This window comes from Barbatula barbatula, assembly GCF_947034865.1.
Source record: "Barbatula barbatula genome assembly, chromosome: 11".
In the NCBI taxonomy this organism is placed as follows: domain Eukaryota; kingdom Metazoa; phylum Chordata; class Actinopteri; order Cypriniformes; family Nemacheilidae; genus Barbatula; species Barbatula barbatula.
This window is the reverse complement of record NC_136774.1, coordinates 22752206-22778244: the sequence shown is the minus strand read 5'-3', so window position 1 is coordinate 22778244 and position 26039 is coordinate 22752206. Positions and strand designations below refer to the sequence as shown.

The 26039-nt window shown below is 41.0% G+C and overlaps 1 protein-coding gene across 1 annotated transcript in view; it reads right to left on the bottom strand.

The window, feature by feature from the left end:
- Positions 1 to 72: 72 nt before the first annotated feature.
- Positions 73 to 26039, bottom strand: part of igsf9b (immunoglobulin superfamily, member 9b) — a 31636-nt gene continuing 5669 nt past the window's right edge. The window contains exons 2-22 of the mRNA XM_079467827.1: positions 23881 to 23975; positions 21521 to 21727; positions 12283 to 12429; positions 11261 to 11412; positions 10894 to 11011; positions 10177 to 10318; positions 9331 to 9476; positions 9079 to 9221; positions 8854 to 8994; positions 8666 to 8782; positions 8430 to 8580; positions 8240 to 8351; positions 7963 to 8138; positions 7487 to 7725; positions 7324 to 7408; positions 6943 to 7113; positions 6114 to 6150; positions 2755 to 5955; positions 2453 to 2628; positions 2167 to 2356; positions 73 to 1036 (exon numbers count right to left, since the gene is read on the bottom strand). Of these exons, the coding sequence (XP_079323953.1) occupies position 1036; positions 2167 to 2356; positions 2453 to 2628; positions 2755 to 5955; positions 6114 to 6150; positions 6943 to 7113; positions 7324 to 7408; positions 7487 to 7725; positions 7963 to 8138; positions 8240 to 8351; positions 8430 to 8580; positions 8666 to 8782; positions 8854 to 8994; positions 9079 to 9221; positions 9331 to 9476; positions 10177 to 10318; positions 10894 to 11011; positions 11261 to 11412; positions 12283 to 12429; positions 21521 to 21727; positions 23881 to 23941 (5913 nt within the window). The 5' untranslated portion in view covers positions 23942 to 23975 and the 3' untranslated portion in view covers positions 73 to 1035. The remainder of the gene's footprint in view (positions 1037 to 2166; positions 2357 to 2452; positions 2629 to 2754; positions 5956 to 6113; positions 6151 to 6942; positions 7114 to 7323; positions 7409 to 7486; positions 7726 to 7962; positions 8139 to 8239; positions 8352 to 8429; positions 8581 to 8665; positions 8783 to 8853; positions 8995 to 9078; positions 9222 to 9330; positions 9477 to 10176; positions 10319 to 10893; positions 11012 to 11260; positions 11413 to 12282; positions 12430 to 21520; positions 21728 to 23880; positions 23976 to 26039) is intronic.

The window sequence follows — 26039 nt, the reverse complement described above, 5'->3', positions numbered from 1 at the left end:
GTGTGTGTTATTTCAATAGTGGTCTCTGACATGAGCGATGAATGATTTGTTGGTAAAAGAAAAAGGCAATCGCGCATGACAGCAGTGTTTCTGGGAAACACTTTATTTTACAAGCATATAAAAATGAGTAGCATTAATGAAAACTAAATACAAGAACATATAAAAAGACTTTTTACAAAACTTTACATTTTTGTAATACGTTTGAAGATTTGTGTACAGCAGCATCTTAAATATAAGATAGATTTTTTCTTACAACTTTTTAAGAAGGTTCTCTTAAAACATCCATGAACGGTTATACAAAATCTGGGAAATAACGACATTATGAACAGAGAAGAGATAACCACATACATTAATGTCGAGATTTATGTAGAAACACTGTTTTCTTTCAGCCATGTTATAAATACTCCCCAATGCCGCTCATTTGAGTTCTTTGTTTTAAAGTGAAGTTAATAACATCAAGAAAATAATAAAAAAAATGAGTGTTTGGTTCATGTAGGCACTGAATGTTTAACATTGACCTGAAGGAAAATGTCTGAGGATATTCAGTTTCAAAATGAATGATGCTCAAATATGAACACTGTAAACGCATGTGCATCATTATTGTATATACTCAGGTACATACATCAACATTCATTTCAATTTGTTTGAAAACGGTATTCTCAGTTGCAGTATTGGATTGTCAAAGTTGTTTGGATGTGTTATTTTTTCCAGATTTCCAATAACAAATATCAACATTACAAAACATTTTGTATCTTTCGAGCGCAACTACTAGATTTCATAGTTACTGTAGTAGTCTGGACACAGACATTCAATCTGGGATTGAAGACTTACAGATAAATACATACACCAACAGAAGACAGATCTATAACCACACTTCATACACATTTTTTCAAGTTTAAAAGAAAACATTAGAAACGGAATTGACCTCGCAAGACCTCTTCAATCCGCTGTGGGATGACACATCAAGGCGTCTCAAGGTTATTCAAGTCATTTCTCAGGTTTGTAGCCTACTTGAATTCATCTTCACTGGGATGCTCTGAAAACAAAAACAGAAAGCTTGTAGTTAGTTGTCTTCTATTGAAACAATGTTTTGAATTATGATAATATAACAAATCATTTAAAGCGAGTTTAAATATAATAAAACATTGCATGCATAATGATGCAAACACTTAGAAAACAATAGACTTAAAGGAATAATTCACCAAATAAAAATCTGTCTTTACATCTTACTCCAAACCCATATGACTGAGTGACTTAAAGCAACAACGAGGCGTTTTGGTGTATGGTTACCCCATGTGGTACATGAGCGCAATTGTCTGATCCGCATGTCGTAAATACTGTCGCAAAGTTTCCCCGTTGTCAGCGATACACGTGAATTTTTTTACAAAACGTGACATATGCAGTAAAGCATGTGAATGGGGCTTGTGAACCTACCCGCGTACCAATGTTACACGTGTGATTTTAGCCGATAGAGGACTGCTTAGGTAGCAGCGGCAGTAAAATTCGTCCAGTTAAGAGTTGTCCTACCACTAAAATTATTTTAGAGAGATTATTTTAAGGTTGAAAAACGGCTCGTTGTTGATTAAAAAGAAACACAAAAGGACATTATTTAATGAACGTGGAGTTCATTTGCCTAATTTTCTCAAAAACTTCAAGAAGCAAGCTGGCCACCATGACACAAAGTCATCTTGGGTTTACCTTGCACCGTTCATACTAAAACAATAAAAATTATGACCTTTTGGATTGGTTTGCTGTAAGTTGGGCCTGGAGGGGAGGGCAAAAAATGCCTTGCCATCAGACAGTCAGTATAGGCCGGCTACCTCTTTTTTGCCGCTGACGTCATATGGTAGAGAGTAGAGTTTTTATTAAAGATTTTATTAAATTATTTATAATAATCACTGCAACACTGTGTAAAATTTGCATGATGACTTTAAATATTGGGTTTTAAAACAACGATCAAACTGCATACACGTCCTTGCTTATATATTTTTGCTGAACAAACATTTTTTGCAATTGTCAATTGGTTTGAAGGAAGAGTCATTAAAAGAAGAAAGTCAGTCACAAAGGTTTGGAACCACATGAGAGTGAATGAATGATGACAGATGTTTGGGTGAATTCCTCTTTTCTATGTTGGTCATAGGTCAAAGGATTGAAGGGAGGTCACACCAGAGCAGTGCAGAGCTGGAGTCAGAGTCTGGGTCAGGGGGGATGCCGGGGGATCGGGAGTAGGAATCTTGAGCTCTTAGATGCTCCTGAAACTCTTGTCTCAGGGCATTGAAGCGGGCATCACTTAGGGAACGACTGTACCGCCGCTGGGAAGGCTGGGGTACAAGGGGAGGGCTGATGGAATACAGGCCTAAGAAGAGAGGGACGGAGGAGTGAGGGAGGACGATCGAAAGCAAAACGTCAAATAGGGAACAAATAAAACATGTTGAAGAGATCAAGTTCTTACGTTTTCTCTGGGCGTCCTGGAGGCCAGTGGTGGAGGGCGGCAGTTCACGCTTCAATTCCTTGCCTCGCCCAAAGCCCGCTTGGGGCTGTTCCATCTTCATGGCCTCCAGGATATTAGGATAGGCAGAGAATTCCGTAGCATCCCATTCGTAACTCTCATCTACAGACGTGTTTCTTCTATACACACACATATACACAGTGAGATTTGTACAAAATAATACAAACACACACAGCAAACAAAATAATCCAATGGCAACTATCCTAGTCCATCAGTGTGTTGCCTCAGTTGTGTCTGTGTTTCACCTTTTAGACCTCTGTTCTTGCATGCCTGAGTCTGTCTTGAGTCTCTCACTCTCTTCAGTGGTCTCCGGTGAGCTCAGTAAGGTAGGTGTTATGGAGAGAGACTGGCGTAGGTGTCCATACGGGCCCACGCTACCCCTTCCACTGCTCTGACTGGCATAACTCGCTCGGCCCCCATCTCCTCCCCTGCCCTCCGTCTCTGGACAAACCCTGACTGAACTCACCCCCCTGTCCACCTCTCTCGGGAAGTCCTGCTCTCGTAGAGGAAAGGCTGCACGATACGGTGAGGGCCAGCTGTAACCCCTCGGGAGAAAAGGCCTTTGCGGGAGCCTTCTAGGTTCTGAAGGATGCATATACCCCCCTCTCGCCACAGGTCCGGGTGGGCCAAACGGTCTAAGGGGAACTTGGGGGACATACTTATGCTGAATTGACCTGAGCGTGTCCTGATAGGACAGAGGCCACCGTGAGATGCCTGGAAAGACGGCAGCCTGTCGACGCAGGTCCGGCCCCGGTCTGGAAGAGTGAGTTGATTCCAAGTATCTTGGATGAAAGCGCGCTGGCCCTCGCCACATTGAACCGGACATGGGATAGTAGGGTGCAGGGGTGTGACACAAACTATAGGATTTGACCCTTAAATCTGGTTGGGGTAACTCATCTCTGTAACAGGTGTCAGAGATGTAAGTTCGTGGATTTTCATGATGTTCCCATCTTGGAAAACCTAAACTTATGGACTTCTTAAGGAGAGGTAGTGGCTGCTCAACTCCAGGGAAGTTCCTAAATGGACCAACGCTAGGGGATTTCTTCATCAAAGACACCGGAGCTTGACAGATCCGGGAGGCTATCTTATTTGTTCTTTCTCTGTGAGGTCTTGGAGGTTGTTCAGATCTACAGTCTACACTTTTAGGACTGGAAACGATGGCTGCTACACTTTTAGCTGTGTTTATTAATGTCTGCGCTGGAATCCGTTTCGTACTGTTTTGTCTTTGAGACCCAGATCTTTTTTGACAAATCAAAGGTTGTGAACTTTGTTCATTCTCTTTATGTGATAACAAACCTTTATTGCTTGTGGGTTCAGAATTTAAAACACTAGCAGGTTTAGAATGAGTTATCTGGGTGCTATGGTCATGAATAACCCCATTGTGATGATTACTGACAATCTCGGACTGGTCTTGATCATGTTTTATGCACGTTTTGGGTAATAGGTCAGGTTCACCCCCTAACAGCGTCCCATTGTCTGGTTGTACGCTGGGCTCGATGAATTCTGAAGGTTCAGTCACATCTACAGGATCATCTACGCTCATCTCAATGAACCCTGGAAGACTCAAATATTCCAGGATAGCGCTGGTCTGAACGGGAGACATCCTGACCGGAGCGGCTTTTATTGATTCTGACATTCTAGAGAAATTTGATTGATCACTTTCAGCCTCGTTTTCAAACACCATCAGTGGAGATATCCGACTGGGGCTGTCACTGAAGACGCATTTGTCACTCTCTCTGGATCGAGCCCTGGTAGCCTCCTTCTCTTTCTCATTGTATAGTAACAGGGAGCGGGGTTCATCCTTCACCATCTCATTTCTCTTTGCTGCTACTTTCTGATGATCATAGGGCAGTGTAGAGCAGTCTGAAGGATTATGACTCAGACTGACTTTATGCTCAGTTCTTACATGCTCTGTGTGTGTAACGCATGTGCCTCCATCCCTTTTTGCCATTACATGGTGCAGGTTTAAGGGTTGAAGACTCAATGGAGGAGATGATGATCTACATGCTGTAACATCTTTTAGCATGTTCTTCTCTTGCGTCCAATCCTCCTCTGCTAAAGTCTTGTTTGACAACTCCTGGTCCTCCTCCGAAGGTCTCTCTGGGCATCGTGTCATGCTCTGGTGAGCTCTACAGGGAGACAGGCTATTCCTGGTGGAAAACAGAAGCGAGAGAGAAGTGTTTTGCGTGGCTGGTGAACAGGAGACGTCTGCATCCACTGAGTCTTCCATTTTGGCGATGCCTTGTTGACGTGTGTGAGGGTAGAGGCAGCAAGGAGTGTTTCCTTCGGAAAGGCTCTGAGCCAGAACCGGACTAGTGGGTGACGTCACTGGACTAATATCCCACTGGATGTTTGAAGTAGAAGGAAGTAGCCTCTCCATGGGACTGCTGGTGTTTCCAAAATAACAGCCCCTTCTGTAATCAGACACACGCTGGGCTAAGCTGCTAGGTCGTGCTTTTTGACGTAAATGGATGTCTTGAGGCTTCCAAATGGGGTCTTCGGACTCAACACATGTCCATTTACGTAAGGGGCTTACAGACTTGGCTCGCCTCTGTTCTGTTTCATGCACCTGTGCTCTTTGGTTGGACGTGTAGCACTCTAGCTCCCTTTCAATTTGCTCACGTTCCTTCACAAGTCTCAGGCATTTGCTCAAGTTTTCTCCTTCTCGTTCTCCATCAAGCTGAGATGTCACAGTGCTGGGCTCTGTCAGCTGGCTGTCTCCATCGATGGGCTGGTAACCTGCCTGATGAAGCAGTCTCTCCCTCTCTAAACCTCGGGCTCTCCTGGTTAGACTCGGGAATATGTCCTCTCTTTGGCTGGCCCTCTGGCATTTTCTCTTTTCACTGCAGTCTGAATAAAAGCTGGCCCTCTCCAGCAAAGCCTCAGAACAGCCCTGCTCATCATCTGAATAGAAGCAGCCATGACCATGACGTGAGAAGTTTCTGGCCATCGCCCTCACCCTTCCAGGGGAGTGAGAGCGTCTCTCTTGGTTAGTAGGGGACACAGTTAACGTCTCTCTCTGTCCATTCTTCTCCGAGCTTACAGAATTGGGATCTTTGGAAGCCGCATTGTTACTGTCTTCAACACACGCTCTACCAGGGGATTGTGGGAATTCTTTTCTGAGGTTCTTGTCGATGTTAGTTGCGGTGGAGTCTTTGAGGGAGGGTTTGATAATAAAGCGTCCGTCAGGACCTCTGGATATTGATTCAATGGCAGGCGTGGGCGATTGAGAGCCACTTTGGAAGCTCTCCAACAGAGTGTAGCATGGAGTTGGCGAGGATGGAGAGAGAAGCTGCTTCGTCTGATCCTGGTCCTCACCGCGGCCGCTCCTAGTAAAGGAGGACCGGTCCGAACGATCGGAGGAGGATGAGCTGGGGAAGAAGTTTAGGGGAGGGCACAACTTAAATTTCAGCACGCTGTCTGGGCTGTCAGAAGGCGAGCCAGCTCTAAGGAGAGGGAAGATGATAAAACAATTACCGTAAGTCTTTAGCGTGATAGATGTTTGAAAGAAATACATAATGTGTGGTATCAATTTATATACTGTAATACTGCAACGAAAATGAGGGAGCAAAGTGACACATGCACAGCAGAAATGGACACTTACTGCGGAGACGGATTCTTCTGGAGGGCAGAGGGGATATCTGAAATGATGGGGAGGTTGCAAAGTTCAGATCATGCCACAGATAAGGAGTCAAAAGATGAGATGATAGACGCAAAAGCAGTCTTGGCAGAAACAGAGATGCCATGCATGAAAACCCCACTGAGTTTCAAACAAATATGTAAACGTTCATTGTACAGCTGAGGAAAAAATAAGAGACCATTTCAAATTTGTTGATGTCCATTCCAGTCCAGAGTCTGTTAAATTTCAACAAAATCAAACCTCAGGAGTGACAGAGTCATCCAACAGCGATGTGAAAGACTGACAGCATGACAACTGTGATAAGAGTCAAGCTATCATAACACAAATCATTAAACTTTTCCTAAATGCATGTAGAAATATGAATTGTAAGTTCAATTGAAATATGAACTTGTTTTCTTTGCAGTATTTGAGGTCTGAAAAGAGCATCTTTTCTGCTATTTTCACCCGTTTTTCCAGTTAAAATTTTCTGCAAATAAATACAAATTAAAACAATTTGGTTTTTAATTTTGGAGAAATACTGTCAGTAATTAACAGAAGTAGATAATCATTTTACCTACACACGTCCTGTACATAAAAAGGAAATTCAATAAAACTAAAAATTATTTTGAAATTGTCTCTTAGTTTTTTCCGCGTCTGTTTTAGTCTTAAATATTATTGTAGAGATAAGGCATCAAAAAGCATGTTTGGGCACCAAATGATTTGGGGAGCATGCGAAAAACATTATTTCAAATAAAGTTCAAATAAAAATAACTTTGCATATTCAGAATGCTTTTGGTAATGTCATTGCTTTTACCATCTCTCTTCTTCCTTCGCCGCTGGTCTCTTCTTTTGTTCATAACACAAGCCGTCACCAGAGAGAGGATGATGGCAAGAAACAGAAAACATACGCCTCCAATAACGCCGGCCAGCAGGGGCTCAGGAAAAGAGGCCAGCAGATTGGGTGGAGCTGGATACATCTCCATACCTGAATGTCAAACAAAATACATTTTTAAAAGGATAACAATGTTTAATAAAAGGTGTGTCAGCTTTCCAGCGACCACCCATCTGTCCATGCTCAATGCAAAACTGTTCTAAAAGGAAAAAAGCAACCAACAAATAGTCTTGGTAAGGAACACAAAAAAGCATTCCTGCTCTTCCTGAATACAGATTTATATACTATATATTATAGACTTACCTTCAGTTGAAATCAAGACTGACTCGCTGGGCACACTGAACACTTTGTCTCTGTGAGACAGCAGACGGAGCTCATAGTTGGAGTCCTGTATTTGAAAAAGGTGAACATTAGTGCCCTTTCACACCAAGGTGCCATATTCCCAAATGTTGTTCTAACGTTTTACCTTTACCAATCCTTGTACGATCAGTTCTGTCGTGTTGACAGAGATCGTGTCATACAGAGTGAGCCACTCCCCCCTTTCCCGTCTTGCCTGCAGGACAACAGCTGTGATTGGTGGAGAGTCCGCAGCAGGTGGAAGCCACTGCAGTAGTATCCCCACTGACGTTCGATTGGCTGACAGTGAGGTGGGAGGGGCTAATGTCACAATGGCGGTCACCGCAGTGGGAACTTCTGTTGGAGTTGCTGTGGTTGAAAAACACACAAAACATACTAAATCATATGCTCGGCGCAGCGGTTGGAGAAAATTACAGTCTTGATTGAAATGTTTTGGATGATCTTAAAAAATCTTTTTTGTACCCTTTAGACAAATGAACAATAATGGTTTCATTATATAAATGTGCAAAGATATGCGTCTGGAGCTAAAGGAGGATATATGTCATGTAGTATGTTACAGTCGTATGCATGAACAGAGATGCTGACCCAGCGTCCTGGCGGTGACGATCTCACTGAAGGGTCCAGAACCCAGCTTGTTTTGTGGAAGAACGCTAAACTGGTAACTCGTGGCAGCTTGCAGTCCTGTCACCAGCATGGAGGTTTTGGACGTCGGCACAGGGACTGACGCCCATTCATGTTTTCTTCTTAACGTCGCCTTCACCCTGATGAAAACCTTGAGATTTATACCGTCGACGAGCTTACAAGATTGACCAAAAACACAGAAGAAAACCATCAACTTAAATCTACTTTTGACGTGACTCACCATACGGTGAATTTCTGCGTGTATCCTCCATCGAAGCCCGACTCCCAGGACACATTGGCCTGATTTATCCCTGGATCCACAGACACAGAGGTCACAGCGTGGGGACTCGTACCTTGAGGCAAAAACAGAAACAGGTAGATTTTGTCGCATGTGAATGTGGATCATTTGGAATTAAACCTATTCCGCTCACCTAGCACTAACACCATGGTTGTAACGCTGACAGTGGCCACACGGTTGGTGATGATACACATCCACGCCCCCTGGTGGTCCTTACTGAGTGGTCGCAGGACCAGAGAGCCATTGGATAAGATTGTGAACGGCGAACTAGGGGCGGGGCCAGCCTACATCAGATGATGAACAAGTGGTTTAATGCGTTTCTGTCAACTTTCCATTTCAACAGGAAATATAGTCGTCTACACATGTTACCTTTCTCCATGTGATGTTAGGGGCGGGGTCTCCTTGAGACTGACAGGGTATCATCAGCTCCCTCCCTACTTCCTGAAGGTACTCGGCCCGGGGCGAAACACGGAATGATGGGGGGTCCTGTGGACATCAGTGGATCGTTAACCAAAAAGAAGGTTTATGGCCCCATAAAAATTAAGGGGGTCACTCACCTCTAGGATCACTTTAGTAGGGTCCGATTGGCCCATGGTCCCGTAGCTGTTATACGCCGTACAGGTGTACATGCCCACTGCATCGTCATTGGCTGCGGTTATAAACACAGAACCCTCCGAGTTCACCATCCAGCCTGGAAACTGACCAATCAAGATGAAGAAATAAGTTATGTCATAGGTCACAATGAAATAAGATGCTTGATGATGTACATATGCATAATGTACCTGCTCCAGGTCTAAAGAGGCTCCATCTTTGGTCCAGTTAACAAACAGCATAGGGGGCTCAGCTTGAACCGGGCATGTGATGGTGCCTCCCATGCCCGCGGGCAGATAAGTCTCTCGGGGCATCCGCACTACTCGTGCAGGATCTTTAGGAGACAATGAATCAGACTGTACATGCTATCCTTCATTTGATAAACTATTGATTCATTTTGGAGCATGGAATAAATGACAAAGAAGGATTAAAAATGTCCTCACGTTTAACTTTGAGGTAGGCTGACGCGGAGGGTGGCATCATTAGACCGTTGGTAGGCGTGCATGTGTAATTCCCAGAATCCTCAGGGATCAGGCCCGAAATGAGGAGCGTTCCGTCCACAAGGATTTTTACTCGTGTTTTCAGAGATCTATAAATGCAAACAAACATTCAATAAATGATTGCATTACATTATTATGAACAAAATGTAAAAAATGACACTAAAAAATTGAAAGAAAAGACTTATTTCCAACATTTTCAATATTCAATTGTTAGCGAATTTTCATAACAACGTTCAAGGTTTAATTAAAACATCTATATGCAAATTCATAAAAAACAAATGGACCTATCAATACAACACTGTGGCAAAAATTACTTATAAACCATTAAAATATTACATTAACCAAGAGTATTAAACAGACGTCATATCATAATACAATCACCAGAGCTCTACAATACAAATATAAAAATAATTTGTATCACAATATGAAATAGATTAATATATTGCTACATTGGGATATATATAGACTGTATAATTTATATATATATATATATATACACACCCACATGAAAAAAAGATAATTGTCCAAAAAGACCAAATTTCATTAAAGCTGAATGAATAACTGGCATAAATATAAACTCTCTACATTTGTCAATGAAAAATAAAAATGCTTTTTGACAGATGTTAAGATAGTACTACACTTAAAACATTTCCTGTCATTTATATTAACTACTCAAATGAAGGTACTTAACACTATAGGAAACTAAAACAGCAGGTCAGTAAAGATATCTTTCAAAATGATTCAAGCCAATTCATTTTTCACATTGGCCTGTAACAGCGAGAGACTTACTCGATGTGATGGACGTTTTCACCTTGTTTCCACCACTCGTACGTGAGGTTAAAAGGATATGCTTCAGCCTGGCACTGCAGAACAGCATCCTGGGACATGTTCATGGTGGTGTCTTCAGGAGCAATGATGATAACTGGAGGACCTGTTTGAAACGTGGAAGACGTGTAAATGTTTGAATGCATGAAAGTCATTTGCTTTGATGCACATTTGGATTTTAGCAGATTTTTGAGTCACATAATTAAAAAAAAAAAACAAGCTGCAGCAGTGGCACCAATAGGGGGCGGTGTTTGCTTGTGTCACAGCCTACAGTTTCTCAAATTGTTTCTATGGTATGTTCTTAAACTGTTCCATTTAAAGATGAAAAGATGAATTTATTAATGACATCAATGAAATCTCCATATTCACCTGTAAATGTAAATCTCCATATTTTGTGATTTTTACTTTTTTTCATAAATCACTATTATTAGACTTTGTTTTGCAAATATCAAACCCATAAGAATTCTTAAAAAGTGCTTGTCTACTTTGTACTTTTGAAACGATTAAAAACTTGACAGAGTTTTTATTTCATTTCATTTCCTGAAAAACAGCGAATTTGGAAATCCAAGGTTTTGTAAGGACGGCGACAATTTATATCTATTTAATCCTCCACTTTATCCCTTTTACAGACACGCTTTTGGTTTTTGCTGCACGCGTGGACAAGAGTGACGGGTCACTGACCTTTGACCTGCAGCCGAGTGGTGTGGGTAAGGTTCCCTTCAGGGTTGGACACGTGACACTTGTACATTCCAGCGGTTTCTCTCGTAACCTTGCTTAAAGACAAGGTTTCATTGACCAACTGTCGGAGAACATTAATAATTAAGATGTAGAAAAAACATTCATTAAAACGTTAACAGCTAAAACTGAACTTTACACTCATTTTCATTTCCTGTTCTAAACAGGACTCTTTAGTTTTATTCAATGAGGAAAACTAATGTAAGGTGGGACTATTTCTTTAGAATAACGTGCATAAATGTGTCGTGAACACAAGCGACTTCATTTTTTATTTCAAATGGACCATCCGTTAATCTGTCCAATTCCTCTTTACCTCAAACGCATCATAGGCCTCAACAGGACTGTCATCTCTTCTCCAGGTGACCGTGGGTTTGGGGTTTCCGTGTGCGTCGCAGCGGAGGGTGAGAGATTCACCCAACATGACCTCCAGAGTCGCAGGAGGTGTTTTCAGGAACACTGGAGGAGCTACAACACAGATTTCAACCATCAAAACCTATCAGTGCAAACTGACTGTGTGTGTCTTGAAACCAATGCTGCTTATTGATTTGAACCAAACCATCCCCACTAGACACGGTGAATTTAATCAAACAAAGTGAAACTGATATAGGTAACAATAATATATTGCGCATCTCAACAGAAAAGTGCACGTGGGAAACGGATGACATCACGTGTTTCAGTGCCATTAGTTATTTAATTTAAAAACTCATTCAGTGATGTATCCCAATATCACTATTGTGAATTCCTAAATCAATGATGCAAAACAAAGAGACCTTTAAACAACAGAGGATGTGATTTTCTCATGACCCTGCCGACACACAGACATGTTTGACTGCATCATTACACAATGACAGCTTACAAAACCTGTGTAAGCAGACACTGTGTAGATAATGGGTGTGCAGAAACTCGGGCTGAGAGAGCGAGAGATCTATCCTCAGTAAAAGCCGGTCTGAGGACTCACACACCGGTGGAGAAAGCAAACGAGGGTGTGAATGTTGTCCTGTAGGTGTGACAGAGAGAGTTCAGTGTGGGCAAATGTTAAAAGATAATAAGCAAAGAGAAAAAAGCCTTTAATTTATATTCAATGGTCGATTTCACATCTGAATACAGATGATCAAAGATTATGCGATTCTCTTGTTTACAGCAACAAAACTTTCACATGCACCAACGAGCTTAAAAGTGTCTTTTATCAGATGCTCAGTCGCGTTTCATCCAGCATGAATGGAAAACACACGTCACCTTTATAAAAGATTTTTATAGGCCGTGCTATGAGATTTTAGTGTAATGTGACGACACGTTTGTTTGCTTTCCAAGTGTTTTAAAAGTTTCCTGTGCTACCTGAGATGGAGAGGAAGTTCCAGGTGCCGTTGCGAAACTCATCTGTGGTTCTGTCCAGCAGAAGAATCCGACATTCAAACCAGCCTTCATCATCCAGAGTTAATTTATCCACCAGCAGACTCGCTCCACGACTGAGGGACACTCGACCTGAACGAAAACGGACCATCATTATTCAACACCACTTCAGTACGAATGAAGACTGTAATGCACACAAAGCAAATGCCGCACAGATACAACATTACAGAGCAATCATTCATATTTTTCACACTCACTTCAGACACACAAACTCAGACAAGCTCACATAAACACTCACAGACAGACTTAAACAGACGCGTGCAGATAGGCGCACACACGGAGCAGCACTTATTTTCTGTAGTACGATGATCTCTTTGAAATGGGATATGTGTGTGCCACATGTGTGTGTCTTTTTACTGAAGTCTGGTTTGTCAGCACACTTTCATCTCCAGCACATCCTTTCCTTTCATTCACATTTTCAAATTCCAGTCATGATAAATGATGACAGTGATCACAGAGGATACACAGTGTGTGTGTGTGTGTGTTCTCCCAGCAGCCATTGGGATTTGAAAGTAAGCAGAGTCTGTGGTGATGTGACACCTTTACAGCTGAGAAATACAACATAAACGGTTTTCTTTGAACATACTTGTGTCTACATGTTGCAAAACTCTATACCTAATACACCAAATTAGATCTACTATTAGTTTCAGAGAAACGCATACAGCAATGGCCAAAAGTGATGTCTGGAGGGCATATCTATATTTGCTTCTAATGCTCCCTCGTGTTAAAAACATTAACATATGAGGTCCAAAATGAACAAAACACTAAATGTGCATTTATTGTGCGAAAATATTTGGCAAAAAGGCAAACAATAGCCTACTGGAGAACATCGGTTTTATTCTAACATACAAAAATGCACAAGGAAATAAAAATCTGACAGCAAATAAAGCAAACACTGAATGGGTTATATGATTTATTCATATGTTGATGTTCTCTTGCTTTTGACTACATCAGTCTTTCTCCCCGGAGTCATTAATTCTTTCCTCATGTGCCGTGTTATTATTTTGCCAAACTTTTTATCGATTCTTCTCAAAGCTGAGTTCCAGTTTACGCCCATATTACGACTACCCAACATGCATACAACACGTTTAAAACATAAACAAACAGATGTATGAATGTACAGGACAATAAACAACCATTTCAGAGCTGATGTGTGTTAAAGATGTCAAATGGAAATTTGTCGACTGATGTTGTTATTAATAAAGTCTGTTTATATTAAAAAGAGGGTCGCTCAAGGGAGGATCTGTGTTTACTCTGTCATTAAAAGACTCCTCTGATCTGGGGTCAGAAGGGGTGCATGGTTATTAAAACAGGGGGTGTAGCAAGTGGAGTCAAACCTCAACAGCAAAACTCTTATGTTAGAAACAACAGGAGAAGAGACATTTTCTTAAATATAAAAGGTGATATGAAGAGTCACCGACATGATGCACGCTGTTCTGAGGGGTTGCCAGGGTGTTGCTAAGGTGTCAGGGGATTGTAAGTCTCTCTTATACTAACAGGTAGTGACCAAGAAGAATTTCATGCGGCTAAAAATGATGCTATGCAAAATCAGCAGATGCCTTCCCATGCGAAATTTTTTAAATAAAACCACCAAATGGACCTCGAACAGTCAATTAAACATAAAACAAATGTATGTGAAGGTAAACACGCACGAGAAACAACACACGGTGTGATTATCAACACTCGGCACACACAATGTGCAATCTGTGGGGAAACCAGCCCATTGTTGGACACTTAACCCTTTACCGCCACCGGCAATTCGCTCATCAATGGGAACGGAGCGAGACAGGAGAATGTACCCCCTCCTATTTTAATTCTCTCTGGTTGCCATAGCGATGAAACCAAGGGGTGGGGTTTGGATTTGAATTCAGTTGCTGTAGAAACCCGATGGGGCAAAAACACAGCGAGGGAGGGACTGGTCGTGGGGTAACGTTTGTGCTAATGATTTTGAAAAATGACACGTGGGAATGAAAGAAAAAGCGTGTTTTTATTCGAGCGGACAAAGGGTTGAGAATGAGAGAAAGTTTCTATTTGAACGGAGAGAATGGAGTGACAGATGCACATTGGTTTGGGTTCAATCGTGGAGGCCCCAGGCATTTAGACATGTCGTAAACGTGAGCAAAATAATACGTTCGCGAGATCTAATAGACGTGCACTCACGGAGCAAATTTTCTGGAGTTTTCGTGATCTCTTCTGGAATGGGATCTAAATGATCCCACAGTGCAAGTTATTGATGGACAAAAATTGAATTACTGGGGCAAATGCACTGCATGAACTCCAAAGGAAGGTTAGGAAGGTTCATCTGGATCAATGAACAAACCCTCAACAGCCAATGAGCGCCCGATGACCCCTGACCCTATCATTTTTCAGCAGACACGTCCATCATTCTGCACCGGGCAGCATTGACATGATGGTTGGTCACTTGGACTCCATCGACCAATCAGAGTTTGATGATTCCAGACATGCAAAGACAAAGAGATGAAGACATTTTTTGTGCTTTCCTCTTCCTGTCCTTGGGGCTTTTATCTTTTTTATTGCTCCGCGTCCAACCCATCAATGAACTCTTCAATGTGATTGGCTTTCTGTCAGACACCCGGCATTCTTTCTTTCCCTGTAAATTTCATTCCTTTGTTGTCTTTCTGTACAGCTTTATCGATAAAAACTGATGAATGGATGAGTCACGTTCCAATATCTGTTTGAATAGTCAAAAAAATAATTTCAACTGCTGTGCATCTGGGATACATATTATTTATTCGTGCTATGGGTATGAAAGACACATCGTATCAAAAAAATAACCTAGAACCGCAAAGCAGGATGATAAAAGCCCCTCAAAACATCATCATCAATAACCCAGACACCACACAAAACACACCAACATTGTGGCATCCCTTGAATTTCTTCATTAAATGTAAAGACCTCAATGCAAACTGGTTTCTTATGTTGATTCGGCCTCTTTTAAAAACAGCAATTATCCAATCAAGGCTGACATGATAAAAGGCACAGATTTTACTACAGTAAATGCCAAAAGTGGCCACCGTTTGCTTCACCTCGGTAACATCATTGTAAACACACATCGTCAAACGGTGCTTTGTTTTATTAGCTCTCACATTTATTTGAGTCCAATCACATGATGTCAACCCCATCAGTTCACACCCAAGGTGTTGTTCTGAAGCAGCTATGATATTTTCAGAAGAGAATCATGTGCCAGACTTCTGGCCGGCCTTCAAAGTTTCCGGCCAGCTCATGTGAGCAACAGTCCAGTTCTTTCCCAGTGGGTGGCAGCCGAGCATACACCCCGGAAAAAAACAGGCATACTTTACAGTACTGTGTGAAACATTCTAAGAGATGAGACACAATGTATTGGAACGAATCTTAACCCATGGTTGGGTGAAGTACGTGACCATCCAAATAAAGGTGCGATGCCATAGAAGAACCATTTTTGGTTCCACAACAATTCAGTCAAAGGTTTTTTAAAGAACCGTAATTTTCTTAAAACCCCTTTTCTAGAAACAGAAAGGTTCTTTGGATGTTAAAGGTTCTTTATGGAACCATTTAAACAAAAAATGTTCTTCTATGGCATCATGAAGCACCTTTTTAAGATCTATTTATGAGATTAAGAGCATCAAAGTTTGATTTCAAGCATTAATTTCACTAAGATTTCAATCTTTAACATGGCCTCACTCCGTCAATATTAAAGTTTTCAAGATCATATTTTTACAAAACATTCTGTAAACAGTAAATAAAAAAACGTCTTTAAAAAAAGGGCTTTTAGTCAATCCCAAACACAACCATTGGGTTTAAAGCAACCAACATTTAACATTATTTTATCCAAAAAAAAAGAAAAAATGTGATAACATTTTATAAATATCTCAACCCATGGTTGGATAAAATATGGCTACATTTAAAGGAAGACATATTCTTCTTGTTTCAACCAATTTTTGTATCAAACATGTAAATGTAGATACACTTTACCCAACAGTTTGGTTTGTCCACATATTATAAGTCCATGGATAGAATTAACCCAGCATTTTTAAAGTTACCCGTTCTGTACTGGACACACTTGACAAATTTTTCAGACACATCTATCGATAACTTGCTTGTAAACGCAAAAATGTATTTCATCAATACACTGCTACTCTTATCTACCAGCAGGGGTTAGTTGGATCATGATAACCAGCCAAACTCTGATCCACATCATCCCTGTGCCCATTTGGCCCGCCATTAAAAACGACCTGGAGGCAACACTGCTGGCGAAGCACTCCCAGAGTGTGCCCGCTTCCGCCGTCCGGCTGTGTTAAGCAAACACTGTGCTTTGAGTTTATTTAGCCTAACCCATCTTTTCCTTTCTTTTCTGTCCACACTGGTCTTTTCCATCCCTGTGCGCTAAACTGAAGGGATAACCATCTATTGTCTGAGGTCAGCGGAAAGCACATGTGATCGCTTCAGCTCAAAATATCCCACAGTACCTATGGACAGAGATGAATTATATTGATGAATTATATTGAGAAAGGCCATGAACGTGTTTTTCTTTGTTCCTCCCCGTTGAAGGATGACACATGCCCTGTTGCATGATGGGATGTGTTTTGATTTGAATACAATCTGGGGGGGTCTGAACGGCTCCCTGCCCCTATCAGCTTTTAACCCCCCCCGTTTCAAAAGCTCCCCCACTATAATCGCCTCTATGAATGGCTCTTTGTCGTGGGATAGATTGCGGTTAACGCTGCCCCTGTCGTTCCCTGTGTGAGAAACAGACACATGTGACAATACTCCAGCCATTGGCAAGGCCTTAAGACACGGATCAATAACGCAGAGGTTTACTGCCACCAATTTCAACAAGAAATTGCTAAATGACCAACATGGCTTATTGGGAAAGCCTTTAAATGGCCCTGGAGGACGGTTAGTAATATACAACACTTATCCAGACCAGTGAGTCTGAGCTCTGGTATGTCTGAATGTCCACATGGTGGTAAATTATTGCCTAGTTTAAAATCCATTTTTAAGTTTCCAGTTAAAATGTCTTAAAGCAAACTCAGATGAGTCCATATCAATAACGAACACTTCCAATTGTGAGGCCACAACGGGCACATTTTTACCTTTTACTTAACTAAACATGGCAGTAATAAAAAAATATATACTTTTCGAAGAAAGAAACTATTTTATAAACCAAGATAAAACAATGTTAGTAACATAGCCCTACAGAAAGTGAAAGTTTAAGGTCGATGCAGATGGTAGCGAGACACAGAGAAAGTGATGTTTTTTCTTCGGAAAGAATGAAACATGTTGGATATATTATTTTCAGTTTTTAAAGATTTAAAGACACAGAACCACACACACGGACGTCGCCACACCCACAAAATAGATTAAAAAAAACTTTTTCGTACATCATTATTTTGCAAGTTAAATTTTATAGATGTATATATTTAGTATATGTTTTTTTATAAAAAATATTTAATCATTCACGTATACATTTATATGATTTCTTTATAATTAAAACGATACCAAAGCAATATAAGAGCGTCATTCTTTAACATGTGCCATCAGGTGGTTCCAGTGTTGACAGGACCATTGATTATAATGGGAACATTCTGGTTGCGGCACACATCTGGTTTAGACGCCCCTCATGCCTTTTCCTGTCAGAAACATGCCCCTTTGATTTAGTTTCCTAAGACATCAACCTCCTGTCGGGTGCATGAATTGGGTCTACCTGCACTTACTGGAAAAATCTAACCCCAGGCTCAAAAATGGTCTGATCTGGTTCTTTGGTGCCCCAGATAAAACCATGGTCTTGGTTCAAGACAGTACATATTCATCTAGATTCCCGAAACATGATATGCTTAGTTTCCTTGCTCTTGGCAAGTTTTTTTGCTAGAAGATTAAAGCTGCTCAGTCCGGGTAGAAAGACAGGTTTCACGTTAAACACACAAAATCTTCATGCTATGATTTTTCATTGTTTCCTTATTTGCTGATTGAACACTTCACGTTTCCCAGACGTCAGGTGTGGAATGCAAGAAATGTGAAACCAAAACCGGCAGAAAACCAAAGCTCAGAGGTCACGCAAGGGTAAAGCGACGGCTCTTTTGAATAGGTCGAGCGATGAAAGAGATGGGAGGAGGGGCTCGGGACACGAGCGGTCTATCCACTTTGTGGCTTTTTAGTGGAAGGAAGGTGCAACCTCAGTTTATTCACAATGATGTGTCAGATACTAGAAATAAAACAACCTCAATTCAAAACACAGGTAAAAAGTGATCCCATTCATATATAGAAATGCATTTTGGGTTTTAAGGTTCCAAAATATTTCACAAACATTTGCTACTGACTGAATCTATCCACTTTAAATGAATAAAAAAGTAAATCGTCATCGTGTGCTCTTGCACATTTGATCAGATCAAACGTTCTTCTCAGAGATGCTCTTAGCCAAATATGAGAAATGAGACACTTCATCTGACAAAGAAAGGCATACCTACTGACCCTCAGGGGGTCTTTCCTCTAATCTACTCATGAGGAAGCATTTGATCAGGTTTTCTTAAACTAACTGCTCGCGACAGCCTGAGGCGAACCTACGAGATCCACACATGATGCTGATCTCGTTCCAGCTGTTCATAAAGACAAAAGTGTAATTCAACGTCAGACGGCATTCAAAAAGCTTCTGGAATGTGACGGATGCTTGAGTGAAACTGAATCAAAATACAGCTGTAAATAATGTAGGTTGATTTGATTTGATCAGGATTCTACAAGGTAATAATCATTGTTGGGTATAATATATTCAACAGGAGAAATGAAAACACACCTACTGTTCATACTAGCCTTAGGGATTTAAACAAACCCATAACGAATTAAACTTTAAACATAATTGTAATGATTATACGTCTAAACAATCATTCTACGTAAAAGCCATAAGCTGATACGCATGAGTTCCTAAGGTATTTATTCACGGGCGCCTTCGTGTTTCACAACATCCAAGCCATGATCACATGGACTGATGCAACAGGAGCAATGAACCTCACGGTCGTTCTCGTCGCTTCAAAAAAATTTAAACTGAGCCAATGGATTTTAACAATTTACAATTACACCACTCTTTAGTACTTTTCTGGATCTTGACAAAAGCTGACACCATGATGTATATGAGGAAGCCTGGAAATCTCTTGGATGTCTCCTAAATATATTCATTTGTGCTCGGAAGCACCGGAAACATGTTTCACGTCATGTGGGTGATTAAAAACATTCCCCAATAATATTTCAATTATTCGTTTGCAATATTAAATAGAGAGCAAATACGAACTTTTGCTTACGTCTCATCTGTGTCTCCTGAGAAAAAGAGTCAGAAATATTACAAAATGTCTTCATTGGAGTTTCAGATGAGATGTAATCAAGCTCTGCAATCAATAGTCAATATTTCTCATCAAATTTACAGAAATCCAGATTATCCAGATCTCGTTTATTTCTCCAAAGCAGTTTCAGTAGAAGCATCTGAGACCAAGTCAATACTCAAATGAAATGCAACTGAACTGAATCAAATCTGCTGAGCTAAAAAAGCGCCTTTGGTGCATTTGTAACCGCCCCAGAATCCAACAGCTCTAACGCTAATCTGAAACTGAGCAAATATCTAATCGTGTGACTGTGATAGCGACTGGTAACCGTCTCAGATGCAGACGTCCACTCAGACATCTGAAGAGGCCAAGTGTCATGACGTCAGACAGGTGGGCTGCGACATCCAAACCAAACACATCAACAAGAAGTCACACGAACACACCGCAGTTATCAGTGAATACTTTTCAAATTTAGAACAATGTGCAGAGTAATAAGAATTACGGTCATGGCATTAAATCTTTGTTATTACGGGTCTCAAGAAGAAAAGGGCACATGAGCACATCTGATGAAAACAGACAAACACGTTGGCTGGTAGCAGGATCATATTTAAAGATATGAGGTCTGGTTTCATCTCATCTTGGTGGATTTCCCAGTGTAGTTTAGGAATGCATCATCTTTAAGTCTTTTATTTTGAAAGGGGGGGAAGTACAGTACTTATGATTGTATGATACACACTGAGGGTGTGCCATCATTGTTCCTTCTACCCCGTTCTTTCCTTCAGACTATGTGATGTAATTGTCTGCTTTTATCAAGGATATAATCGCTTCATGTTCTTTCTTCAACACGTGATTCATCATCCAAACACCACAGAACAAATGTTAATTGATTCTGCATCAGTTTCCCTTTCGTGTGCTGACTGACAGGCGAGGGGCTCATGTGTAAAACACCTGTCTCTCTTGACAGTCACATCACATCCCACCGGGACAACATGGAAATTTTCATTTGATCTCCCATCAAAACCATACAAGCGAACCAGACCCCGACCGCACCAGAACCGACAACTTCCATACAAAAAGATCAGGGGCAGTGCAACGGTACAGTGTGTTATCGTAGAAGGAAGAAGTTGGGTTTATTTGTTTAAAATGTTTTATAAGTATTCCCACTGAAAAACTATTTGGAGTCATATTAGGGCAAACCCCCCCGCGCAAACTGCCGCCATTTAACACTGTTCTCTAATCCAGGGTCCCGCTCAATACACCCCCTCCGACCCCCTGGGGCAGTAACGTCTGCCCACCCTCCTTCCCTTCTGCAGCCATTAAACGTGCGCGCCCCATCTCTCCACCCCACACACACACTCTACATAATTACAGGTCTCTTGTTTGGGTGGGTCATTTATATGGGGATATTCGTTTAACAACACAACGCCCTCCCCCATTCAATACATTCCAGAGCGCGACCCCTCCTTCGCAAGCACCGGGGTAAATGGCCACATTACCCCGGGAAGCACCTCTCTGCCAATAAGTGAAGCACCCAAAAGTTGTTCCAAGGGAGCTCTTGGCGAATTGCCTGGGAAATGCGCACCTTATAAAGAAACAACACGGTCATCACGGTCCATTGAAAGTGAGCCCCTTCGTCTAAACAAGTGGCTGTAAAACACAAAAGCACTTTAAAAGCAGCCGTTGGTCTATTTCAGCAAACGCAATAAACTTTCGAAAGCGCTCGATAGCACAGGGCTCACAAATTTTACTGTCTCGTGCAGAATTAAAAAGGTATGAGGGCAGAATTCAGTGTCCCTCCGGCACTCTCACCATCATCATCTTAATGGAAAAGTGATTTATGTTCCACCAGAGCTCACCTCTGTAGTTCGGATGCACTCGTGGCGTGTATCCGCCGAATTTGATGAGGATGGGGACGTTATATCCCAGCCGGACCCACTCCACCACATATAACGGGAAGAGATTCGGGGTGGTGGCCCCTTCTGACGGAGGTGTCAGGCTGCATCCCAGCTCGGCAAAACCCCCGATTCTTCCCTGGACCACCGATTCAGCGCTCCGAGAGGGACCTGGGGGATATAAAGATAAACTCATGAGCTTTTTCCCGTTCAATAAAACACAAGCATCAATTTCCAGACATCACACTGTTGTCCGGCAAAGCTGGTTAATGAAGGACGCTTTTTAATAAAGAAAACTGGTCATGCATTGCATTAACACACAACATGTTTAGGTGGCCATGCGCTTGTTTTATGACACCAACACAATAAAACTCTTTTGACCAACATTTGATACACAATCATTTAATTTACTTAGAATGGCAAAAATCATGAGGAACACGGGGACAACAGCCAACAGGAGAAAGTGAGACGGAAAATAAGCGTGACTGAGGAAAAACACGACACAAAAGACAAGCTGGAGAATGATGTCACCACGCTAAATGGGGATTAAAGGTTGAGATTAACGGGGGGTGCAGGGACGATGTCATGCATGTAAATGAACATACAGCATATTAATGTTGTGTTGGACGGCACAGTCTGTTTTCAGAGTGATTGTGTGACTCTCTTTCGTCAGCATCCCCCAATGGGACAGTTTGGGGTCAGACACAGAGCCCCGTTTGCGTGAATCTCATGAATAAATTTGGGACTCAAACCGCACCCCAAAATTCTCGTTACTGTAAGAAAACCGTCAGATTTGTACTAATGTAATCATAAAATGAAAAATCATTAACTTTAACATCGACATTCAACATGATGTGCGTTTCCAATTGTATTCCACAAATGTACTTTATGATTTAACCTTCAATAATCACTTGTTTGACTGGCAAGAATAAATAGACACAATGCAAATTATATTAACGCTCCTAAAAAATAAAATGTTTGATCTCTTTTGATTTTGGGGTGACACGCCTCCTTGAGATGGAGGTGGTCAATGCACCTCATCTGCGATTAGAGATAATCTCTCTGATTGAACCAGAAATGCAAAAGCTCCCAAAGCACCCTCCCTCTAACCCGAGACCCCCTGAGGCACACACATGGCCAAGAATCACATCTCTGACAAAGCTTGCCTTGACAGAAGGGAAACTTAAATCCCAGACGGATCTAAATCCAGATTTGCAGATTTCATTTTTGGCAGGGATTTGATTCCCCTTTCCCCCAAACGGTTGCGATGTTTCCCCCAAATACCCTCACTCCCCACCAAAAAAAGGTCTCACTGGCCAGACCCTGTGCCATAAGGAGCATAACGGGTCGTGTATTTATTGTAGAAGCAGATTTAACCCCTCAACCAAAAGGGCCCTGAGAGTAAACAGAGCTGCACCAAACCCCTGGTGGGCTGTTGAGATGGTGGTGGTACCAAAATAATCAACAAATCTGATAAACAGAGTGTTTATTTTAGACACCACAGGTTTGGGTTTGTTGGAGAGGTAAGAAGTTCAAGCAGCAAAGGAGAGCACGGAGAGAAAGAAAACAGGACACAAATGGAGAGATAATAGTGTGAATGACATGATGATGGCTGGAAACAAATGTTGAAAGAACATTTACAGTGAACACAAGCACATACACTCGTCTATCACCAAACTTCTAATATTACACAAATTGACAAATAAAATAAATCATTGACCACTTAACTAATAATTTCTATTAAAAACTACATCAATATATGATTTTATCATCACAATAACATTATCATAAACTTAAGGAATAAAATCATCATTTAAAACAGATTTTCATGGTTAATGATACAATAAGTAGTAAACTTTTCTCTACTTATAATACATGTCTGGCAAGAACTTTCACTGATCCCAAATCGTTTTTTAACATTTAAGACATTCCATTAAAATATCACATTTAGTTGTTTTGAGAAAGATACCACACACTAACCAAAACATTTCAAATTGACAATAAGTTTGTTAGGTAACCTGTGGTTAACTGCAGCACAAACAAAAATTAACCACGGTTTAACGACAAATAAAATAAAAACATGGATGCTACTTTATTATAATAAAACTATGGTTATGAATAGACAATTGTGTAAAATTAACTTATTTCACACATTCATAAGCATCTCAAGTCACGGCAAAAATGGCTAAGAAAAGTGAAATTCGTTGCGAGAAAAGCTCCAAATGGCTTTGTTTATTATACCAAATAACACCAGCCTTTTTAAGTTAGGGTCGCTGCAATTTGGAGGCCTGAGCTGTGGATAAGGAACATGAAGAAATACTTACAGAGTACACAGAGAGCGATGACAATGGTGACATTCAGAAACCCGAGTCTCTTCTGTACCATGGTAAACACTCACATACCATCACACATACCCCACCTGAAACACAAAGACACACACAGGTCACTCGAGAACTGTCTGCCAACACTTAACAAAAGACAATCTGTTGGACGCTTCCTGGATCCGGGTTGTTGTACTTTACACAATTCTTCTTGCACTTTACTGTTTATACTTGAGATTATGAAATTGTAACGTTCACTTACTCATAGATCGCAGGGAATATTATTATCAGGTTTTTCCATTCCATTTATCTTGCAGGTATGAATGTTTCATGTTGAACATGTTTCGTACTGCATATATTATAATGGCTCAATAAACGCATGTCTATATAGTTTTTTAAATGTTTTCACACCTGATAAAGTCTAACCCAATGGTTCTCAACAGGGGGGCCGTGAAGGGGGCCCCGGATGACTTCCAATGCCCGGTTCACACTAAACGCGAAAAAAATAAACGCTATCCACGCCCTTTATTGCTCGCAAAAAAAAGTTTATTATTTTCCAGTGAGTGACACCACACCACGTTCGCATCTTTTCGCATCTTTGCATTGACTTTGTATGTAATTTACATGCACAAAACACGAAATTCGCGATTTGTGTGAGCCCAGTGTTATGGTGCCTCAAGATGACTAATATTTAAAAATGAGACTAAAAGATCATTGAAATACGTAAAAAAAACAAGATATTATTTTGCATTTATTAGTGCAGTAGGACAGAGGACAGAAAGGCCTTTAATTCTAGGCGTCATTAATAACACAAACATTAACTAATTACTTAATGCTAAGAAAATTCAAATGAAATTATTAAATTGTCTTTGTGAATATTTGGAATAATTAAGCAAAACAAACCGAGTAAGAGATAAAACCAAGAGAAAACGAGAAACTACAAAAGGCACTAAAACATCAACATATTCTTTTGTACAGAATCTAATGTTCCTGGGGGGCAAATATCTCAATATTGCCTTTGAAATAAACTAATTATCCTTTGATATTTAGGGCCCTTTGAGACCAAAAAGAGCAGTGTTACAGCCCATAATTAACAAAAATTAGATTTCTGTGGAAATACACCTGAGCTCATGGCATCTGTTAACAAAAAACGTGAATTCTCAGAAACGGCAAACAATCCAAGATCTGATCCTGTAAGTAATCAAAAATACAATAAGAAAAAGAAAACATTTTTAAGTCCGCCAAAGATTGCTTTTGTGATGACAAAGCGAAAGCATACAGAATTTTTATTCACATCAGTAATGTTTTCAGTAGTGATACAACATTGTTTAAGATGGTTGCCAGGGGGTTGCTATGTGGTGTGTAAGACTGTAATTTACGGAGTTACCCGAGCTACTAAACCAAAGTATTAGCAAACACCACCAATGAGACTTTTGCCCCTCTGAGATCTACAGCATCCTAGTGGACAAAACTATGATAACCCGAACTAGCTAGTTAGTTTCTAGCCAAACCAGGTGTGAACTTATGTAGGGTATGAACGTGGCTTTTGAGTCATGCAAGTGCATGTGCCACGTCGTAGAAGTCACAATCCCATGGCCCCAGCCATTTAATCCGGTATAATGCATCTGTTCTAAAGTCAGCCCATAATTTGCTTGAATAAAAGCCTCACACAGGGTTGGGACAGCGGGAACTGATCCTGAATCTGCTCTTGCGAGGTGCCAGATGACGGGCAAGGCATTGTGTCCCTCTGCGTGGAGTCTCGGAGCGGGCAAGCTGTTGAACAAGGACTCCTTGTAAAAGTGTCTTTCATAGAGAGGAGAGCCAGCGACCAGCACACGCAGAGAACGACAGACAACGACCGACACCGACCAAAACCAATCTGACAGGAGGGTAAAGAAAAGAGATTGTATGCCCCATAAGGCTCCAGGTGTGTCCTATTCTGCCCGAAAGGTGAAACAACAAGAGTCAAGAAAACCAAATTGGGTATTTTCTTACAAACATCGCAGTAGGTTACAAGACATCTTAATGGGCTCTACACTTAAATCTTCATATCTGCAGACAAAGTTGCACTGGAGAGAAAGCAATTCAACAACAAAGGCAAGATTTAGCAAAACCACTTTAGTTGTTAGTTTGAACTTCATCACCTATAAAAAAAGAATAAG